Source organism: Mastacembelus armatus, unplaced genomic scaffold (assembly GCF_900324485.2).
Source record: "Mastacembelus armatus unplaced genomic scaffold, fMasArm1.2, whole genome shotgun sequence".
Classification (NCBI taxonomy): domain Eukaryota; kingdom Metazoa; phylum Chordata; class Actinopteri; order Synbranchiformes; family Mastacembelidae; genus Mastacembelus; species Mastacembelus armatus.
In genome coordinates this window covers 902,229-920,744 of record NW_022872939.1, presented here as the reverse complement: position 1 = coordinate 920,744, position 18,516 = coordinate 902,229, and the positions used below count along the sequence as shown (strand labels likewise).

At 42.4% G+C, this 18,516-nt stretch overlaps 1 protein-coding gene across 1 annotated transcript in view; it reads left to right on the top strand.

The window, feature by feature from the left end:
* The window catches only part of LOC113137743 (NACHT, LRR and PYD domains-containing protein 12-like), an 884,868-nt gene that overhangs the window by 854,064 nt on the left and 12,288 nt on the right, over positions 1-18,516 (top strand). Inside the window, exons 3-9 of the mRNA XM_026319577.2 lie at positions 36-104; positions 349-2,332; positions 2,860-3,036; positions 3,810-3,983; positions 4,110-4,283; positions 5,639-5,812; positions 7,173-7,346. Coding sequence (XP_026175362.1) covers positions 36-104; positions 349-2,332; positions 2,860-3,036; positions 3,810-3,983; positions 4,110-4,283; positions 5,639-5,812; positions 7,173-7,346 — 2,926 coding nt within the window. The remainder of the gene's footprint in view (positions 1-35; positions 105-348; positions 2,333-2,859; positions 3,037-3,809; positions 3,984-4,109; positions 4,284-5,638; positions 5,813-7,172; positions 7,347-18,516) is intronic.

Here is an 18,516-nt window from a genome sequence, read left to right as displayed (position 1 = left end):
CACAGCCCATCTCTGTGAATTTTTCCACTCAACAGAACCTTCCTCATCTCAGGTGTCTCAGGGTCCTTCTCCGTCTCAGAATTTACTGGCTCATCACACTGAAGGTAAATGTGGGAGACACATTCAGCTTTGAATTTGAACCACTAATAGACAGCACAGTTGTCATTAAAAGCAGACTTGAGGAATCCATGTGAGAGAATAGAAATTCATCACCGTATAATTACTCTGCTGCCTTTATATTTATTTTTTCCTAAAGAACAGCAGATGTTGTTTTCTTAGAAAAGTTCACTGTTAGTGAGAAAAAAGCATCTCTAGATTTTATCTTATTTTTTAATCCGGAATTGACAGAACCAGCTCCAGGAGCAGTTCTTCTTCCAGAGCCACGTCACATCACTTACTACCAGAAGAAGCTCCAGTCAAACCTACATGATATGTTCATGTGTGCAACAGAGGGCTGGGAACAGAATAAGGATAAGAAGTGTCTGGATAATATCTACACAGATCTGTACATCACGGCTGGGGCTGACACACACATCAGCAGACAGCACGAGGTCAGGCAGCTTGAGATGGCAGGAAAACAACCAGAATCAGAGAAATCAGTGAAACCCAGTGACATGTTCAAACCTTCTTCTGAACAATACAGGCCCATAAAAACAGTACTGACCAATGGGATTGCAGGAATTGGAAAAACATTCCTTGTGCACAAGTTTGTATTGGACTGGGCTGAAGGACGAACCAATCAGGATGTGCATCTTATCTTCCCTTTCATCTTCCGTCACCTGAATCCACTGAAGGGAGAAAATTTCAGTCTGGCAGAGCTCCTGCATGAATGTATTGTGGAAACTGTTGGCATCAAGAAGGAGGCTCTGAATTACATCTTTATGGCACTGCAGTCATCAGGAAACACCAACTATGACAAGAGTGAGTTCAAACTTCTGTTTATTTTGGACGGACTGGATGAGAGTCGTCTCCAACTAGACTGTAGTACCAGAGAAACTCAGAGACTTAAATTTGATGTGACAGAGTCCACTTCAGTGGACAAGCTGCTGACAAACCTCATCAGGGGGAAACTGCTTCCCTCTGCTCGTCTCTGGATAACCACCCGACCTGCAGCAGCCAATCAGATTCACTCGGATTTTGTTGACATAGTGACAGAGGTCAGAGGGTTCACTGACCCACAGAAGGAGGAGTACTTCAGGAAGAGGTTCACAGATGAGGAGCAGTCCAATACAATCATCTCCCACATCAAGAGCTCACGGAGCCTCCATATTATGTGCCACATCCCGGTCTTCTGCTGGATCACTGCTACAGTTCTGAAGGATCTGTTGGAAACCAGAGAGGGGGGAGAAGTGCCCAAGACATTGACTGAGATGTACACAGAGCTCTTGCAGTTTCAGATTGATCAGACACAAGAGAAGTACAACATAGGAAAGTGTCATCAGGACATTAAGTTATTAGCTAAACTGGCTTTTCAGCAGCTGGAAAAAGGAAACCTGGTCTTTTATGAGAAAGACTTAAAAGAGAGCGGCATTGATGTCAGTGGAGCCTCAATGTACTCAGGAGTGTTCACAGAGATCTTTAAAGAGGAGCGGGGGAGGAAGAATAAAGACAAGATGTTCAGCTTTGTTCATCTGAGCGTTCAGGAGTTTCTGGCTGCAGTCTACATGGTGCACTGTTATAACAACAGGGACACAGAGGAACTGGAGAAGTTCTTGGGGGAAAAGTGCAGAAAGAAGATTAGAGATCCACATAGTTATTATAATCATCTCTCTCACCAGTCAAGGGCTGATGAAGACAATGATGACAACAATGATGGCGACATCCACGACCACAACGATGATGATCACAAGGACAGTAACTACTACTCATCCCTGGATGGCTTCCTGTTGGGAGCCATGCACAAATCCCTGGAAAGTAAAAGTGGCCACCTGGACCTGTTTGTACGCTTCCTTCATGGCCTCTTTCTGGAGTCCAACCAAAGTGTCTTAAAAGGCCTGCTGGGTCAAACAGAGACGAGTCCAGAAACCATCCAGAGACTCATCAACAACCTGAAGGAGATGAATAGTGATGATATCTCTCCTGACAGAAGCATCAACATTTTCAGTTGTCTAATGGAGCTTAACGACCACTCAGTCCATCAGGAGATCCAAGAGTTCCTGAAGTCAGGAAACAGATCAGAGAAGAGACTCTCTGAGATCCAGTGCTCAGCTCTGGCCTACATTCTGCAGATGTCAGAGGAGGTTCTGGAAGAGCTGGACCTGAGGAAGTACAAGACATCAGACCAGGGACGACTGAGACTGATTCCAGCTGTGAGGAACAGCAGAAAAACTGTGTAAGTCCATAATGTTTCTCTTGTTTATTGTGATAATCACATTAGTTGGATTATGTCCCAGATGTTCTTGAGCTGTTCCAAATGGTGTACAAAAGCTGCAGATGTTTCTGTCTTTTTCTATCTGTCCAGTGAATGAACACAGTTCTTCTTTTTCTTTCCAATGGTTTGGAAAGGACACATAGGACACATTTTTATGCTGTTTCTCTTCACACACTGATGTTTTTTCTGACACATGTGAACAAATGTCCAACATTGTAATAAACAGGGACAGGCCTGTTTTGGAAGTAGCAAAAGGAACTCAGTTTTCTCTGCTTCCTGTCCAAGATGAAGGCACAAAGATGAAGGGTTTGCAGTGTTTATGAGAGTGAGAAGAATTCTTATTTCATGTCAAACCCACTGAGAGAAGATCAGCTGAACCACTGATGTGAAGACACAATAAGACATGTCAATGTTTAACATCAAGTGATTCAACTCAATATATTGTCTCTGTCATAATAACAACTTTTCTAATATATTCATCCTCACAGACTTTCTCACTGTGGACTCTCAAAGACTCACTGTGAAGTTGTGGCCTCAGCTCTGAAGTCCAACCCCTCCCATCTGAGATACCTGGACCTGAGCTACAACCACAACCTGCAGGATCCACGAGTGCTGCGGCTGTGTGGTGGACTGGAGAGTCAACTCTGTAGACTGGAGACTCTGAGGTCAGTTCACTGACTGTTACTATTGTAGATCTTAGATGTTGAATCCACAACTAAAGCTCTTGTGAATGTTGGTTGTTCCTTTCAGTGTTTCCATTGTTCTTGTATTCTCAGCAGACTAAGAATGATTCCTTCAATTTCACTTCATTTCACTGAGCTGTCTTCAATAATGTGTGGGATTTCTGGAATCTTGGTTTCTACACAAACTGTAGAAATTGTCCAGTGATTTGAGCCCAAATTTGGTCCATTTGAAGAGGTTTGGCTAAAAAAGAAGTACTGACATGTGTCAGGGTTTAGGGATCTCAAATCTGAATTGTTACTAATCTGTCCTGAATCTCAAGAGAATGTACACTATTCTAAGCAGAACCTTAAAGCCATGTCTGAACCTCAAACAATTATTTGAAATCTCCTTTAAATGTCTAAAAGTCCAACTGGTCCTCCTAGTGTTGGTCTATCCAATTCCAAGTACTGAGGTCAGCAGCAGGTTGTGACCCAGTGTGGACATGAACAGGTGTTTGAATATTGTGCTGCCATTTGGATGATGTCTGTAGAAGGCTGACATTCTGACGATCCACAATAGCAGAAAGAACAGTTTTTTATACTATTCTGACTTTTACACCTGATTCTTCACAAACTACCATGAAGGCTGACATTCTGATGATCCACAATAACAGAACGACAAAGTCCCTCTACACATTTTAGAGAAAAACTCATCGATTAGGACACATCTGATTGATTATTTATGATTTGATCTCCATCTTTGATTCTTTATTTAGGTTGAGGGGCTGCAGTTTGTCAGAGACCAGCTGCAGTTATCTGGTCTCAGCTCTGAAGTCCAACCCCTCCCATCTGAGACACCTGGACCTGAGTCGGAACAACCTGTATGATCAAGGAGTGCAGCAGCTGTGTGGGGGACTCCAGAGACCAGACTGTAGACTAGAGACTTTGAAGTCAGTTCACTGACTGTTTGTTACTATTGTAGATCGTAGATGTTGAAACTCCTGTGAATTTGGTTGTTTCATTCAGTATTTTCATTGTTCCACTTAGATGATCTCCATCTTTAATTCTTTATTCAGGTTGGAGAAGTGCAGTTTGTCAGAGACCAGCTGTGGTTATCTGGTCTCAGCTCTGACGTCCAACCCTTCCCATCTGAGACACCTGGACCTGGGCTTCAACAATCTGTATGATCAAGGAGTGCAGGAGGTGTGTGGTGGACTGGAGAGTACACACTGTAGACTGGAGACTCTGAGGTCAGTTCACTCTTTACAGATTCAAATGATATATTGCTCTTATCTGTATGATCAAAAATGACTTAGTAATTTAAGTTGTTTTTGGCATTATCATGAGAAGATGCCACAAAACTCGCTGGTGCGTTCGTCTCCAAACCCTAGAGGGTTAAGGCCCATCACACTGTAGCTGATCTCCCTGGAAGAGGACGCTAGAGAGAAGTTGAGCAACAGTTGCAGCCAAGAATTGTCCTAATAGTGGAGAAAGAACCTGGGACAACTACAGAACAGGTTCAAGCTGACATTTATAAACAAGGTTTAACTGTTTCAACTGGCACCATCTTTCAGCAACTCAGGGATTGGGGGTTTGATGGTAGGAGACCAAGGAGAGAGATGCAAGAAAACACAGCTGAACAAACCCAGATCTTTCTGAAACAATGTCCTGTGGTCAGATGAGACCAGATTAAAGGTGTTTGGTAAATAACAGTGCTCCAGAAACAGAGAAAAAAATAATGTCCTCACAGTCATACCTGGAACAGCTTCACTGGTGTTATGGGGTTGTTTTCCTGCCTCTGGTCCTGGGGAACTTGAATCTGTGCGTGGCATTTTGAAATCACGAGCTGACCGAAGGATTTTGAAGCTCAGTGTTTCTCCTGTGTCACCAACCTGGGTCTCAGTCCAAATTCATGGGTCCTGCAGCAGAACAATGAATCAACAGCACCAGGACTGGTTCAGGAGCAGTGGACTGTTGGAAAGTGTCCAGCAGTGAGTCAAAATATAAATCCCACTGACCACGTCTTGAGAGGTCTGACAAAAGCAGGTTTTTTCAAATCCAGATACCTGGAGCATTTTGGAAATGAAGTGTGAACCAAAGTGCCAGTAGAGCAGTGCAGGAATCTCAGTGAAGTCCACAGGAAAAGACTGACAGCATTTATTTGTCTAAAGGTTATGCTACCAAATATTCAATCTAGGGACAATGATTTTAATGATAGTATCTCAGGTCTCTGGATGTTGTTGGCCTGCAACATCTGCAGCCTTGCATGGCGGTCAGGGGACAGTACATCTGGATTGGTAGATCAGGGGACGGTCCCTCGTTTTAAGAAGGGGGACCAGAGAGTGTAACTACAGTGGCATCACAGTCCTCCCCACACACACATAGAGAAGTACTGAGGTCAGTAGCAGGTTCTGACCCAGTGTGGACATGAACAGGTGTCTGAATGTTGTGCTGCCATTTAGATAATGTCTGTAAAAGGCTGATATTCTGATGATCCACAATAACAGAAGAACAAAATCCCTCTACTCATTTTAGAGAGAAACTCATTGATTAGGACACATCTGATTATCAATGATTCAATCTTCATCTTTGGTTGTTTACTCAGGTTGCTTGGTTGCAATTTGTCTGAGACCAGCTGTGGTTATCTGGCCTCAGCTCTGAAGTCCAACCCTTCCCATCTGATAGAACTGGACCTGAGTATAAACAACCTGAAGGATCCAGGAGTGAAGGTGCTGTGTGGTGGACTGCAGAGTCCACACTGTAGACTGAAGACTCTGAGGTCAGTTCACTGATTGTACTACTGTAGATCTTTAGTGTTGAATTACTGTTTGAACTCAGTGTTTGCACAGACATAAATTCTATTGAAGTTGATTTTCTTTTCCTGTCTTTGGATTTTTCTGAGGCTAAAAACAGTCTAGTCCCAAATGACTGAGTCTCAGAAAGTTGGTCTTGTTGTGGAATATTTGTTGGAAATGGATCCAGTTTCTTTGATGCAGTAGAAATTTTTCTTTGATCACTGATACTGATGGTTGAGAACACACACAGACAGGTGTGTTTCCATCACTTCAGAGGACATTCCATTGACTTCCATTGATTTCCTGGAGACAAAGCCAAACCAGAAGCACTACTTTGGTGAACCCTAAGCACAACCTAAACTTCAACTTCCAGACAGCTTCTTCCACACAGAAATCCAAACGGGTCCTGGACCTAGATTACTGGCCTATTTTTAGATGTTGCCAATGGATTTGGAGCAGGTGGTTCACACCTATTGGGAGTCCCAGTTGGTGCAGCCTAAGAATCCCTCATTCATTCAGTTGATATGGAAAGTTGAAATGAAAGTCCTCATTGTGCTGCTAAACACAGAACTTATAGTTCTTTTAAAGTGTGTATTTTTTAGTAGTTTGATTTATTATTATTTTTTTCATGGATTTGATGAGTTTTGTACCAGACAGAAAACTGTTGTGTTTTCAGGCATTTGAAACCACTACCTAACACACTTCATAAACTGGTTACGATGTTGCCGTTCTGTTGGAGTTTAGGCCATAGTTTCCCTTGTGCTGGGTGTTCCTGTAGGGCTTCTTTGTCTGCTTTTTGTAAACAAAGTGCTTCCAGTGTGCAAGTAAACATGTGGTCGGTATAGACTCAAACGCAAGTCTGGTGCAGGACACTAATGGTACACACGCAAGGATTTAGTGAAGAGAGTGCATTAGATCTGTATGTAGTAACAGTCTGTCAGCTTCTAAAATGGATGAAATGAGAGAATATTTGTGTAGCAGTTGATTTATCTGTTAAACCTGTTGTGTGGCACTAATGTTAACATAGGATATGTAGTTCATAAACAGAAGTGGTATTCAGTTGGGAAGCGGTGACATTCATGCATTTGTTACAACAAAGGTTTTCTCAACATGTCACAGGTGCTTTGATTATTTTACACTAAAAAGCTGTCATATTTCATGAAATTAAGCTAGGAATTGTACCACTTGTAATGCTGCCGTTTGGATGATGTCTGTAGAAGGCTGACATTCTGATGATCCACAATAACAAAAGTCACCCTACTCATTTTAGAGAAAAGCTTATTGATTAGGAAACATCTGATTGATTATCAATGATTTGATCTCCATCTTTGATTCTTTATTTAGGTTGGAGAACTGCAGGTTGTCAGAGACCAGCTGTAGCTATCTTGCCTCAGCTCTGAAGTCCAACTCCTCCCATCTAAGAGAACTGGACCTGGGCTGCAACAACCTGCAGGATTCAGGAATTAAGGTGCTGTCTGCTGGATTGGAGAGTCTAGACTGTAGACTGGAGACTCTGGGGTCAGTTCACTGACTGTTTATTACTATTGTAAATCTTTAGTGTTGAATTATTGTTTGAACTCAGTGTTTGCACAGACAACTTCTATTGAAGATGATTTTCTTTTTTTTTTCTTTTCCTGTCTTTGGATAAGTTCAGTCTTTAGTCCCAAGTGACTGAGTCTCACAGAAAGTTAGTGTCATTGTGTCTAAAGAGCCACATGTGTAAGCAGAAAATCTTCTGAACTAATATTTGTTGGAAATGGATCCAGTTTCTTTGATGCAGTAGAAATATTTCTTTGATCATTGATATTGATGGTTGAGAACACACAGATACAGGTGTGTTTCCATCATTTCAGAGGACATTCCATTGACTTCCATTGATTTCCTGCTACTGAAGAGTGCAGATGCTTTTCTGCTTGCTCCTGCTTCTGCCAGCTTTACTTTGCTTTTATTCTTTTTTATTTTTATGCAATGATTTTACAATACACTTTTTAATATTATTTTACCCTCATTTAACTGGACTTGAACACATTGTGCTAAAACTGCCAGATATATCTTCAAGAAATCAGTTTGTGACAAATGAAGATTCATGCTCTGAAATCTGAAAAAGGACTTCACGACACACTCCTGTTCAGACCCAGTGGTAAGAAGACAAAACCTACTATCAATGATAAATGACCAAAAACAAAAAGGATTATCCAGTAATTTTGGCACATTTTGCCAACTCCTGGTGCTTCAGTGTATGTGAATTTGAAGTTTACTTCTTCGTTTTTGCCGATTAAGATGCCACCTAAGACTAGAAAAGAAAACGGAATTTCTCTCAGCTCTCAGGGAGGAAATCAAGGAAATGTTTAAAAGCGAGTTACAAGCAGCACTTGCACAAAACTTTTCATCGATAAAATCTGAGTTACTTTTCTCTGACATCAGCGTGGGGAAACAAGATTTTGCAACGTTTAAGGGCACGGTTACAGCTATGGAGGAGTCTCTCCATAGGATAGGAAACATGATCATTTCCATTTTCCTGGACCACACCACGAAGATGGCTTGGCCCCTTGCGGCTTTTAATTATGTTCGTCGCCAGCTATGGGACACTGAGGGAATCCGATTCGGCATTCTCCATCCAGCCAAGTTATGCATCACATATGAGGGAGTGACGCGACTTCATCTCACTGGAGGATGCCAAGGCCTATGTCAATAATTCAATGATTTTTTTGCCAAGGGACTGGCAATTCGTGATTAATGTCTAATGGCTAATGCTCCAGATAGTAATACTGGTATTGGATTCCTGAATTGGAATGTTAAGGATAATCCTAATTAAATAAGCAATGAAGTTCCAAATTCTTGAAATTAACTTGCACCTCCAAAAACAATGAAAGTATGTCCCTAACGCTGTCTGGCACTTTACACAAAGAGCTGATCTAGAAAGATCAATTTTATTCATTAAAACTGTTGTAATCGTCATCTGTATAAATATTACACAGGTATTACTCCCATTTACAAGCCACTGTATGCAAAAGTCCAGAGACATTTGAGTACAAAAAGGAAGAAAGTCTAGAAATAAAATGAGCAGCATCAGTTGTGTTGACAAGTAAGCTCTCCAAACTGCTAAGTGCTAATGAATCCGGCAGTTTTTTGTGTTTTGAGGTAACATAATGGTGAATTTGCAGATAACCAAAGTGATGTTGATTTGGAAGATCAAACTTCTGTCGTAATTGTTGGGAGGACATTAAAGAGCCATCCTTGCCATGTACCATGCTTTAGAGAGAGGTGTGTCATGATTCCCCTTTGGGACTTCCTGCCGGGGGACCTTTATTTTGTAAAGATTTCCTTTTTCCCCTTGCTCTGGTCCCCGGCAGCTTTACTTTAGTTATTTGTCTCCATAAAAAGCCTCCAATTAATCCAGAATGCCGCAGCCAGAGTCCTGACAGGAACTAGCAGGAGAGATCATATTTCACCTATATTGGCTTCTCTTCATTGGCTCCCTGTAAAATATAGAATAGAATTTAAAATCCTTCTTCTCACATACAAATCCCTCCATAATCAAGATCCTTCATACCTTAAAGACCTCATAGTACCATATTATCCCAATAGACCACTTCGCTCTCAGAGTGCAGGTCTACTTGTGGTTCCCAGAGTTTCCAAAAGCAGACTGGGAGGCAGAGCCTTTAGTTATCAAGCTCCTCTCCTGTGGAACCAGCTCCCAGCCTGGGTTCAGGAGGCAGACACTCTCTGTACTTTTAAGGCTAGACTTAAAACCTTCCTCTTTGACAAAGCATATAGTTAGGGCTGGCTTCAGGCAACCCTGAACCATCCCTTAGTTATGCTGCTATAGGCCTAGACTGACCGAGGACCATCGGTGAACTGAGCTCCCCTCCCCTATTTGTTGTTTATTGTTGCTGTTCTTTTCTCTCTGCTCTATCCACTCACCCAGGCCCACAAATCCACAATAGGACACAGGTCATAGTAAGACCTAAACCACTCCCAAATAAGTCTGGCATGGCAAGCCCAGTTATAATATCAGCATCACACATCAGCCTAAACAAGATGGCGACCGACAAGATGGCGATCGACACAACCAGTCAGGCTCCTACAACGCCACCAACACCAAGAACAACAACAACAACACTACCTGACAATACCAACTCGGACAATGCCAATCTACTACTCCATCTAGCAAACAATGAAATCACCAAATTAAAGCAGGAAATACGCCGCCTCTCTCACAATCTCCAACAGAAAGACTCCATACTCACTAGCTTCAGGGACGTTGCCCTCGAGCAGTCGAGGAAGATCTCCACACTTACCTTCACTCTCCAGGACACTGCCCCATGGGACCCGTCAACCTGTCCTCGACCCTCCTCCTCTTCTACACCATGTCTTCGGTCCTCCTGGACCGAGGTTGCGGTTCGTGGGCGGAAAAGATATCACCACAGGTCTCCGCGTCCCTCCCTAGACCTCTCCAATCGATTTGCTCCTCTGTCCTCTGCCACTCCGGACCTAGATACTGTCTCATCCGCTAATCACGTACCGGATCATTCCGCTCCGGTATCCCAACAACCCCTGTCACCCGCCGATGTCGCTCAGCGCCGTCACCTGCTCTCGCTCCCCTCTGACGACACCCGCCGCCCCCGCCATAGTCCAAGTGCTCCTCGCGGAGCCCGTTGCCACAGCGGAAAACAGTCTCCATCCCGCTCAGCTACTACATCAGTGCGCCGTAGGATCCTTCTTAACGTTCGCTCAATCTCTCAAAAAGCATCCCTCATCTTTGGCATTATTCTTAAACACAATCTCGACATCCTGTGCTTAACTGAAACCTGGCAGCAGCCCAACGACTTCACTGAACTTAATCAATCTATTCCTCCTGGTTTCACATATCTCACCCATCCACGCCTCTCGGGACGCGGTGGCGGCCTCGCCATACTGTACAACCTTAAATACAAAATATCCATCCACCCCACTATCACCTTCCAGTCCTTTGAGGCTCTCATAGCACGTATTCATGGTCACACACCAACCTTCTTGGCCACTATCTACCGCCCACCAAAACCTAACCCGACCTTCCTGGACAAACTGTCTGACCTCTTAGCTGACCTCATCTCTCTGTCAGCCAACATAATTCTTCTTGGTGATTTTAACATCCACTTCGACAATCCCAACAACAACAAAAGACTTCATTTCCTGTCTGGACAGCTTTGGGCTCCAACAATACATCACCTCCCCAACACATTCTCTAGGCCACACCCTCGACTTAGTCTGCTGCTCTGGCGTCACAGCTCAGTCATGTTCTACCCTCGACACCTTCTTCTCCGACCACAAACTAGTCTGCTTTAACTCCAAACTACCTCTCTTCAAAACCCACCTCTCCCGCACCATCACCTTCCGTACCTTAACCCTCTGGGGTCTGAGGGGGTTTTTGGGGCCTGGACAAATTTTGACATGTCCTGACATTTGTGCTTTTTTCAGTGTTTTTTAAACATATTAATGTCTAAAGTCTAATAACACTGTAATCAGCACAAAATTGGCTACAATAATATGTGAGCAGCAAGTTTATACAGTATTGTGTTTTTGAGAAAAAAGTGTTTATGCATGGTTAGTGAAAAACTACAATTTTTTACTCACTGAAATAAGACCATAAAACACAAACAGGACATTGGTTCACAAGACTTTGGAGACCAGCATGTTGTAGGCTAAAGTGTTTACTTCAGAGTGCTGTGAATGTCATCTTGTTCACACATTCACAGTAAATAATACACTGATTTAAATTTTCTAAGACACTTTTTGTCCAGAAAGGCCATATGCAAGAGGGTGTGTCTGAGGATGAATAGTCATGTGAACACCTGAGAACACAAAAGACGCACTGAACGACCAGACAAAGGCGCGCATAATGAGCCTTTCAGTCAATGTAGATGGGACGGATTAGTGCAGCATAATACAACACAATGAGGAGCCGTACGATCCTCATTTAGTTAAAATCAGTGTTTTTACTCTGAGCACAAGCTAAACTATTTGTCTCTGTGTGGAATGTAAGGAGCGCTGCTTCACGTGCGTAACGCGCCATCATCCAAACGTGCAGAAAAAGTGAGTAAATTCTATGATGAAGTTTGATATTTTGTGTCATTTCTCGGGGGTGTGCACATATTTACCTGGTTCACCTGAGATTATTTACATGTGAACAGTGAACATTGTACAAGGCGGGACCGCATTACCTGTAATGAGGTGAGACAGGAAAAAACGGACTTCTCCTTACGTTCATATGGATTAAATAGAAAGTGATGATTTGTTTTCGACTTGAATTGTTTCACAAAACATTTCAAGCTTTCTAGCCATGTAATTCTTATTTTTATGAGAAAAGTATTCGCTGAGATTCTGGTTGTTTTATTTACGCGTCTGTGAAGAGAAATGGCAGAGACAGAAAAGTCCGAGAGTGCACCCTGTCGGCTTTCTTTATTTAAAAAAAGCGTTTTGTTGTTATTATGATGGTATACCACTAAAACTAGACCCTTTACAGATTTGAATGATATATTTCTTTTATCTGTACGATCAGAATTGACGGAGTAATTTAAGTTTGTTCCGGCCTTATCAGAAAAAGATGCGTCAAAACGCGTCGGCGCATGCGTTGACCCCAGAGGGTTAAAAAACATCGACCTCCCCTCCTTCACTGCTGCTCTTAACAACCTTTCATGTACTAATTACACACCGTCCCTCTCCGACATGTTATCCAATTTCAACCGTGAGCTACGAAATCTACTCAACACTTTCGCCCCACTCAAAACTAGATCTGTATCCTTTACGCACTCTGCTCCATGGTACACACCCGAACTCCGCCTCCTCAAAACCCAAGCCCGTCACCTTGATCGTCTCTTCAAAAAAACCGGTTCATCCACCCACAAGGACTTATACCTAAACCACATACTGAAGTACAAGGAAACCATTACTCAAACAAAATCTGATTTCTATGCCTCTCTTATTGTATCCGCCTCTGGCTCCACGCGTTCCCTCTTCTCCACTGTCAAAAATTTATTGGGCCCTCCCAATACTCCTCTCTTCCCCTCACTCTCCACCACCTTGTGCAATAACTTCCTGGATTTCTTCTCATCAAAAATCGAAAATATACACCAGCAATTTCTCCCCATCTGTGACACTGCAAACTGCCTCCACTGTACCCTTCCCTGTCTATCAGTATCCTCCCTGCTTTCGAGTTTTATCATTCCACCCACCACGGTTATCTCTTCCCTGATCCTCAAATCCAAACCCTCAACCTGCAAACTTGACCCCCTACCAACCAACCTCATCAAGCTCTGTCTCCCCTCTCTCCTTCCTCATCTTACCCACATTATTCACACTTCCCTCAGTTCTGGCATCGTACCCCCATCACTCAAGACAGCCATCATCTCACCAATTCTAAAAAAACCCGGTCTCGATCCTGTCGACCTTAACAACTTCCGCCCTATCTCCAATCTCCCGTTCCTCTCCAAAATCCTGGAAAAAGTTGTTCACCACCAGGTCCATACCCACCTTTCCGCCAATAGCCTATACGAACACTTTCAATCTGGTTTCCGCCAACTTCACAGCACTGAAACTGCCCTGGTCAAAATCATCAACGACCTCCTAGTAGCCGCAGACTCTGACCTTGTCTCCATCCTCATCCTCCTTGACCTAACTGCAGCTTTTGACACCATCTCACACAATATTCTCCTGCATCGCCTTGCTTCCATCGGCATAGCCGGCTCGGTCCTCTCATGGTTCACCTCCTACCTCTCTGACCGCACCCAGTCCGTCCATCTCCAGAACTTCCACTCCCAGCCCTCTACTGTCAGTTGTGGCGTGCCTCAGGGCTCTGTCCTGGGGCCCCTCCTCTTTATTATTCATCTCCTTCCTCTCGGAAATATCTTTAGGCAACATAACATCAATTTTCACTGTTATGCAGACGACACCCAGCTCTACCTCTCTGCTGCTCCATCTTCTACCCTCCCCCCTCCCTCCCTCCTTACCTGCTTACATAATATCAAATACTGGTTCACCCATAACTTTTTGAAACTCAACCCTGACAAAACTGAAATTCTCCTCGTGGGCACCAGATCCACCCTTTCTAAAACCAGCACCTTCTCTATTCAAATTGACAACAATACTGTCCTCCCCTCCCCCCAAGTTAAAAGCCTGGGTGTCATCTAGACGGTACTCTCTCCTTCACTCAGCATATCAATACCACTACCCGGTCAGCCTACTCCCATCTCCGTAACATAAACCGCATCCGTTCCTCACTCACCACCGATACCACGGCCATACTCATTAACGCCTTTGTCACCTCTCGTTTGGATTACTGTAACTCACTCCTCACTGGTCTACCTCTCAAATCACTTTGCAAACTTCAACTTGTCCAGAACTCTGCTGCCTGAATCATCACCAGAACTCCATCCTCACATCATATCACCCCTGTCCTTAAACAACTTCACTGGCTCCCTGTGTCCTTCCGTACAAACTATAAAATCCTCCTTCTCACCTACAAAGCCCTCCACTCTATTGCCCCACCATACATCACTGAACTACTTCATATCTATTCTCCGCCTCGTACTCTCCGCTCCTCCAGTTCCACTCTCCTCTGCACCCCTACAGTGCGCCTGGCCACCATGGGCACTAGATCCTTCAGCCACACTGCGCCCCGCCTTTGGAACATTCTCCCTCATTGCATCCGGTCGTCTCCGGACTTATCAACTTTTAAATCATCACTCAAAACATATCTGTTCCGTATAGCGTTTTCCACCTAACTCTCTTAACTTCTCAAAGCAGCCTGTGATGTTCTACCACCCTCTGCCGATTTCATATTGTCTCATACTGTTTCGTATTTGTTGTTCTGTCATCTGGGTTTCTGTATTTCAATTTACTTTTACTGTACTTCGCCCACTTCCTAGATACTCCACACTCTTGCCTTTACATTCTCTCCCTTTGTTTATGCATTCTTGTTACCGTTGTTTTAATGCACTCTATGTATTTCATGCTGTATGCTTCCTTTTCTCTCTGTAAGGTGACCTTGAGACTTTGAAAGGCGCCATGAAATAAAATGTATTATTATTATTATTATTATTTAATATAAAATGTTTCGCATAGCTAATCCCCACATCTCCACAGACATCTGCAAAGATTTTAAATTTTGTCTTGGCTTTTTGCCATTCCACATAAATCTAGAAAAGGCACTTTCCAGCTGAGCAGAGACTTTCCTGCTTAACCATGAGGATAACATCTGAAGAGGGTACAATAATCGAAGGAGAATGTTCATTTTGATTAAACTTATTCTATCCATCAGTGAGAGAGGAAAAGCTTGCCAGCGGTCTTTTTTCACAGTATGGATAATAGGAGCGTAATTCAGCTTAACAAATCATTTTTAATCAATAATTATATTTCTTGCAATCTTGATTTTATGTTTTTAACAGAAACTTGGTTAGATAGCAAGACAGGAAATGCAGTTCTTATTGAATCCACCCCACCTAATTTTACATTTCTATGAGAAACATGAGAAAACAAAAAGGGTTGGGGTGTCTGTGCTTTTTTTTGTTAGGGATAATATGGTTACCCAAAGGCTGCTATTTGGGGAGTTTTCATCATTTGAGTATGTATCTTTTAAAATGGAGCTAAAATTATCTCCCTCTGTTCTCTACATAATCATTTACAAACAAATTTCATTGATGATTTTACTAAGATGCTTTCAGTGTCTTCACAGAGTTTATCTGTTCAGGTGATTTTAATGCTTATGTTGATAAAGTCTGTGACAGAAATGCCAAAGATCTTTCTGCTGTCCTCGAAACCTACGGCCTTAGGCAGCATGTTGGTGAGCCAACCCATACCAGAGGTCACACTCTGGACCTTGTCATCACTAGGAGTGTTAACATTTCAAATGTCACTGATGTTCAAATGTTGCTTGATGTTGTTTATCTGATCATTTTTGTGTCTTTTTTGATTTGTCCATAATTCCCAAAGATTCAACTGGACCTACACTTGTTCAGAAAGGACACATAAATGATAACACCAGGACACTGTTTATAAAGATGATTAGGTTTGAAAATACCACTTTTTTCTCATGTTGAAGAGTTGTTGAATTCATATATTTCAAGTGTTCTAAATGTCATCGATGTGATTGTTCCTGTTAAAGATAAAGTGATCAGGAACAGGCAAATGGCACAGTGGATGATGAAATTTAATGATGACCAAATGAAAATAGCGTAAATCAAAGCTCCACATCACATTTACAAATAATTTATAAGCAGATATTTTGTGTGTTCAATGAGAAATGTATTTTTCTGATCATCAGCAGCAGTAACAACTCACATGTCCTGTTTACTACAGTGAGTAGATTAACAAACCCTCCATTGCCATCAGAACTAATTTCACCTAAATGCAATGAGCTTGCATTATTTTTTAATGACTATGTTCAGGGTATTAACCCTCTGGGGTCGACGAACGCGCCGGCGCGTTTTGACGCATCTTTTTCTGATAAGGCCGAAACAAACTTAAATTACTCCGTCAATTCTGAGCGTACAGATAAAAGAAGTATATCATTCAAATCTGTAAAGGGTCTAGTTTTAGTGGTATACCATCATATTAAAAACAAAACGTTGTGCTTTTTTTAAATAAAGAAAGCCGACAGGGTGCGCTCTCGGACTTTTCTGTCTCTGTCATTTCTCTTCACAGACGCATAAATAAAACAACCAGAATCTCAGCGAATACTTGCCTCATAAAAATAAGAATTATATGGCTAGAAAGCTTGAAATGTTTTCTTTTGAGTGAAACAATTCAAGTCAAAAACAAATCATCACTTTTGATTTAATCCGTATGAACGTAAGGAGAAATCCGTTTTTTCCTGTCTCACTTCATTACAGGTAATGCGGTCCCGCCTTGTACACTGTCCACTGTTCACATGTAAATAACCTCAGGTGAACCCGGTAAATATGTGCACACCCCCGAGAAATGACACAAAATATCAAACTTCATCATAGAATTTACTCACTTTTTCTGCGCGTTTGTATGATGGCGCGTTACGCACGTGAAGCGGCGCTCCTTACATTCCACACAGAGACAAATAGTTTAGCTTGTCCTCAGAGTAAAAACACTGATTTTAACTCAAATGAGGATCGTTTGGCTCCTCATTGTGTTGTATTGTGCTGCACTAATCCGTCCCATCTACATTGACTGAAAGGCTCATTATGCGCGCCTTTGTCTGGACGTTCAGTGCGTCTTTTGTGTTCTCAGGTAAATCACATGACTATTCATCCTCAGACACACCCTCTTGCATATGGCCTTTCTGGACAAAAAGTGTCTTAGAAAATTTAAATCAGTGTATTGTTTACTGTGAATGTGTGAACAAGATGACATTCACAGCACTCTGAAGTAAACACTTTAACCTACAACATGCTGGTCTCCAAAGTCTTGTGAACCAATGTTCTGTTTGTGTTTTATGGTCTTATTTCAGTGAGTAAAAAATTTTAGTTTTTCACTGACCATGCATAAACACTTTTTTCTCAAAAACACAATAATGTATAAACTTGCTGCTCACATATTATTGTAGCCAATTTTGTGCTGATCACAGTGTTATTAGACTTTAGACATTAATATGTTTAAAAGACACTGAAAAAAGCACAAATGTCAGGACATGTCAAAATTTGTCCAGGCCCCAAAAACCCCCTCAGACCCCAGAGGGTTAAACTGGGTATTAAACAAGCAGTAAACTGCACAACACAGATACTGACTCTGCAGCCATCCAGGAGACACTTGGTAGAACTGACACATTTTACACCTGTAAATGACCAAACATGGAGGAGACCATCTCTAGTCTCAGTTCATCCACCTGCAGCCTCAATGTTTTACCCACTAGCTTTCTGAAATCAGCACTAAGCAGTTTGTTACCACAACTCACTCAATTAGTTAATAACTCATTACAGTTTGGAACATTTCCAAGGGCCTTGAAAATTGTTGTCATCAAGTCTCTCCTGAAGAAGAACAGTCTTGATGCCACAGTACTGAACAACTACTGGCCCATATCAAACCTGCCGTTTTTATCAAAATTCTTGAAAAAGCTGTTTACCAACAACTTTCTCACTTTCTCCTGTCAAACAACTGCTTTGATGATGTTCAGTCAGGTTTTAAGCCCCATCACAGCACTGAGACTACACTCATCAAGGTGACAAATGACATTCGTCTGAATACAGATGCTGGGACGAGTCTCTGTTAGTAATGTTGGATCTGAGTGCTGCGTTTGCGACCATGTGATTCTGTTACAAAGGTTAGAGGACTGGATAGTGTTGGAAAGTCAGACCTTGTGACCTTCACCCGAGTCCATTGATGGAGGGTTAAAAGAAGACGGAGCAAAAGTTAGGAATCGACACACCGGTTTATTGTAAAAATACAGAGACGTCTCTGGAGATCAACTCACACACGCAGGCAGAGAGATCTGAACTATAGGTGTAAACTATACCCTGTATAAAGCTGGTGACCACCATACCAGTACTTTTCCACCAAAAGGAATTTAGTCTATTACCATATATGGAGTTGTTATTCCCTTGTTGTCTTTTATGTGTTCTGGGCGGTGGTCGATGAGCAAGCTAAGGCCAGTTACTTCCTTTATCTTATATGAAGTCCCCATAGGTGCGTCTGCATTTCCACAAGTCCCCCTTTTGGGCTCTCCTAAGAGCCCATCCAAACA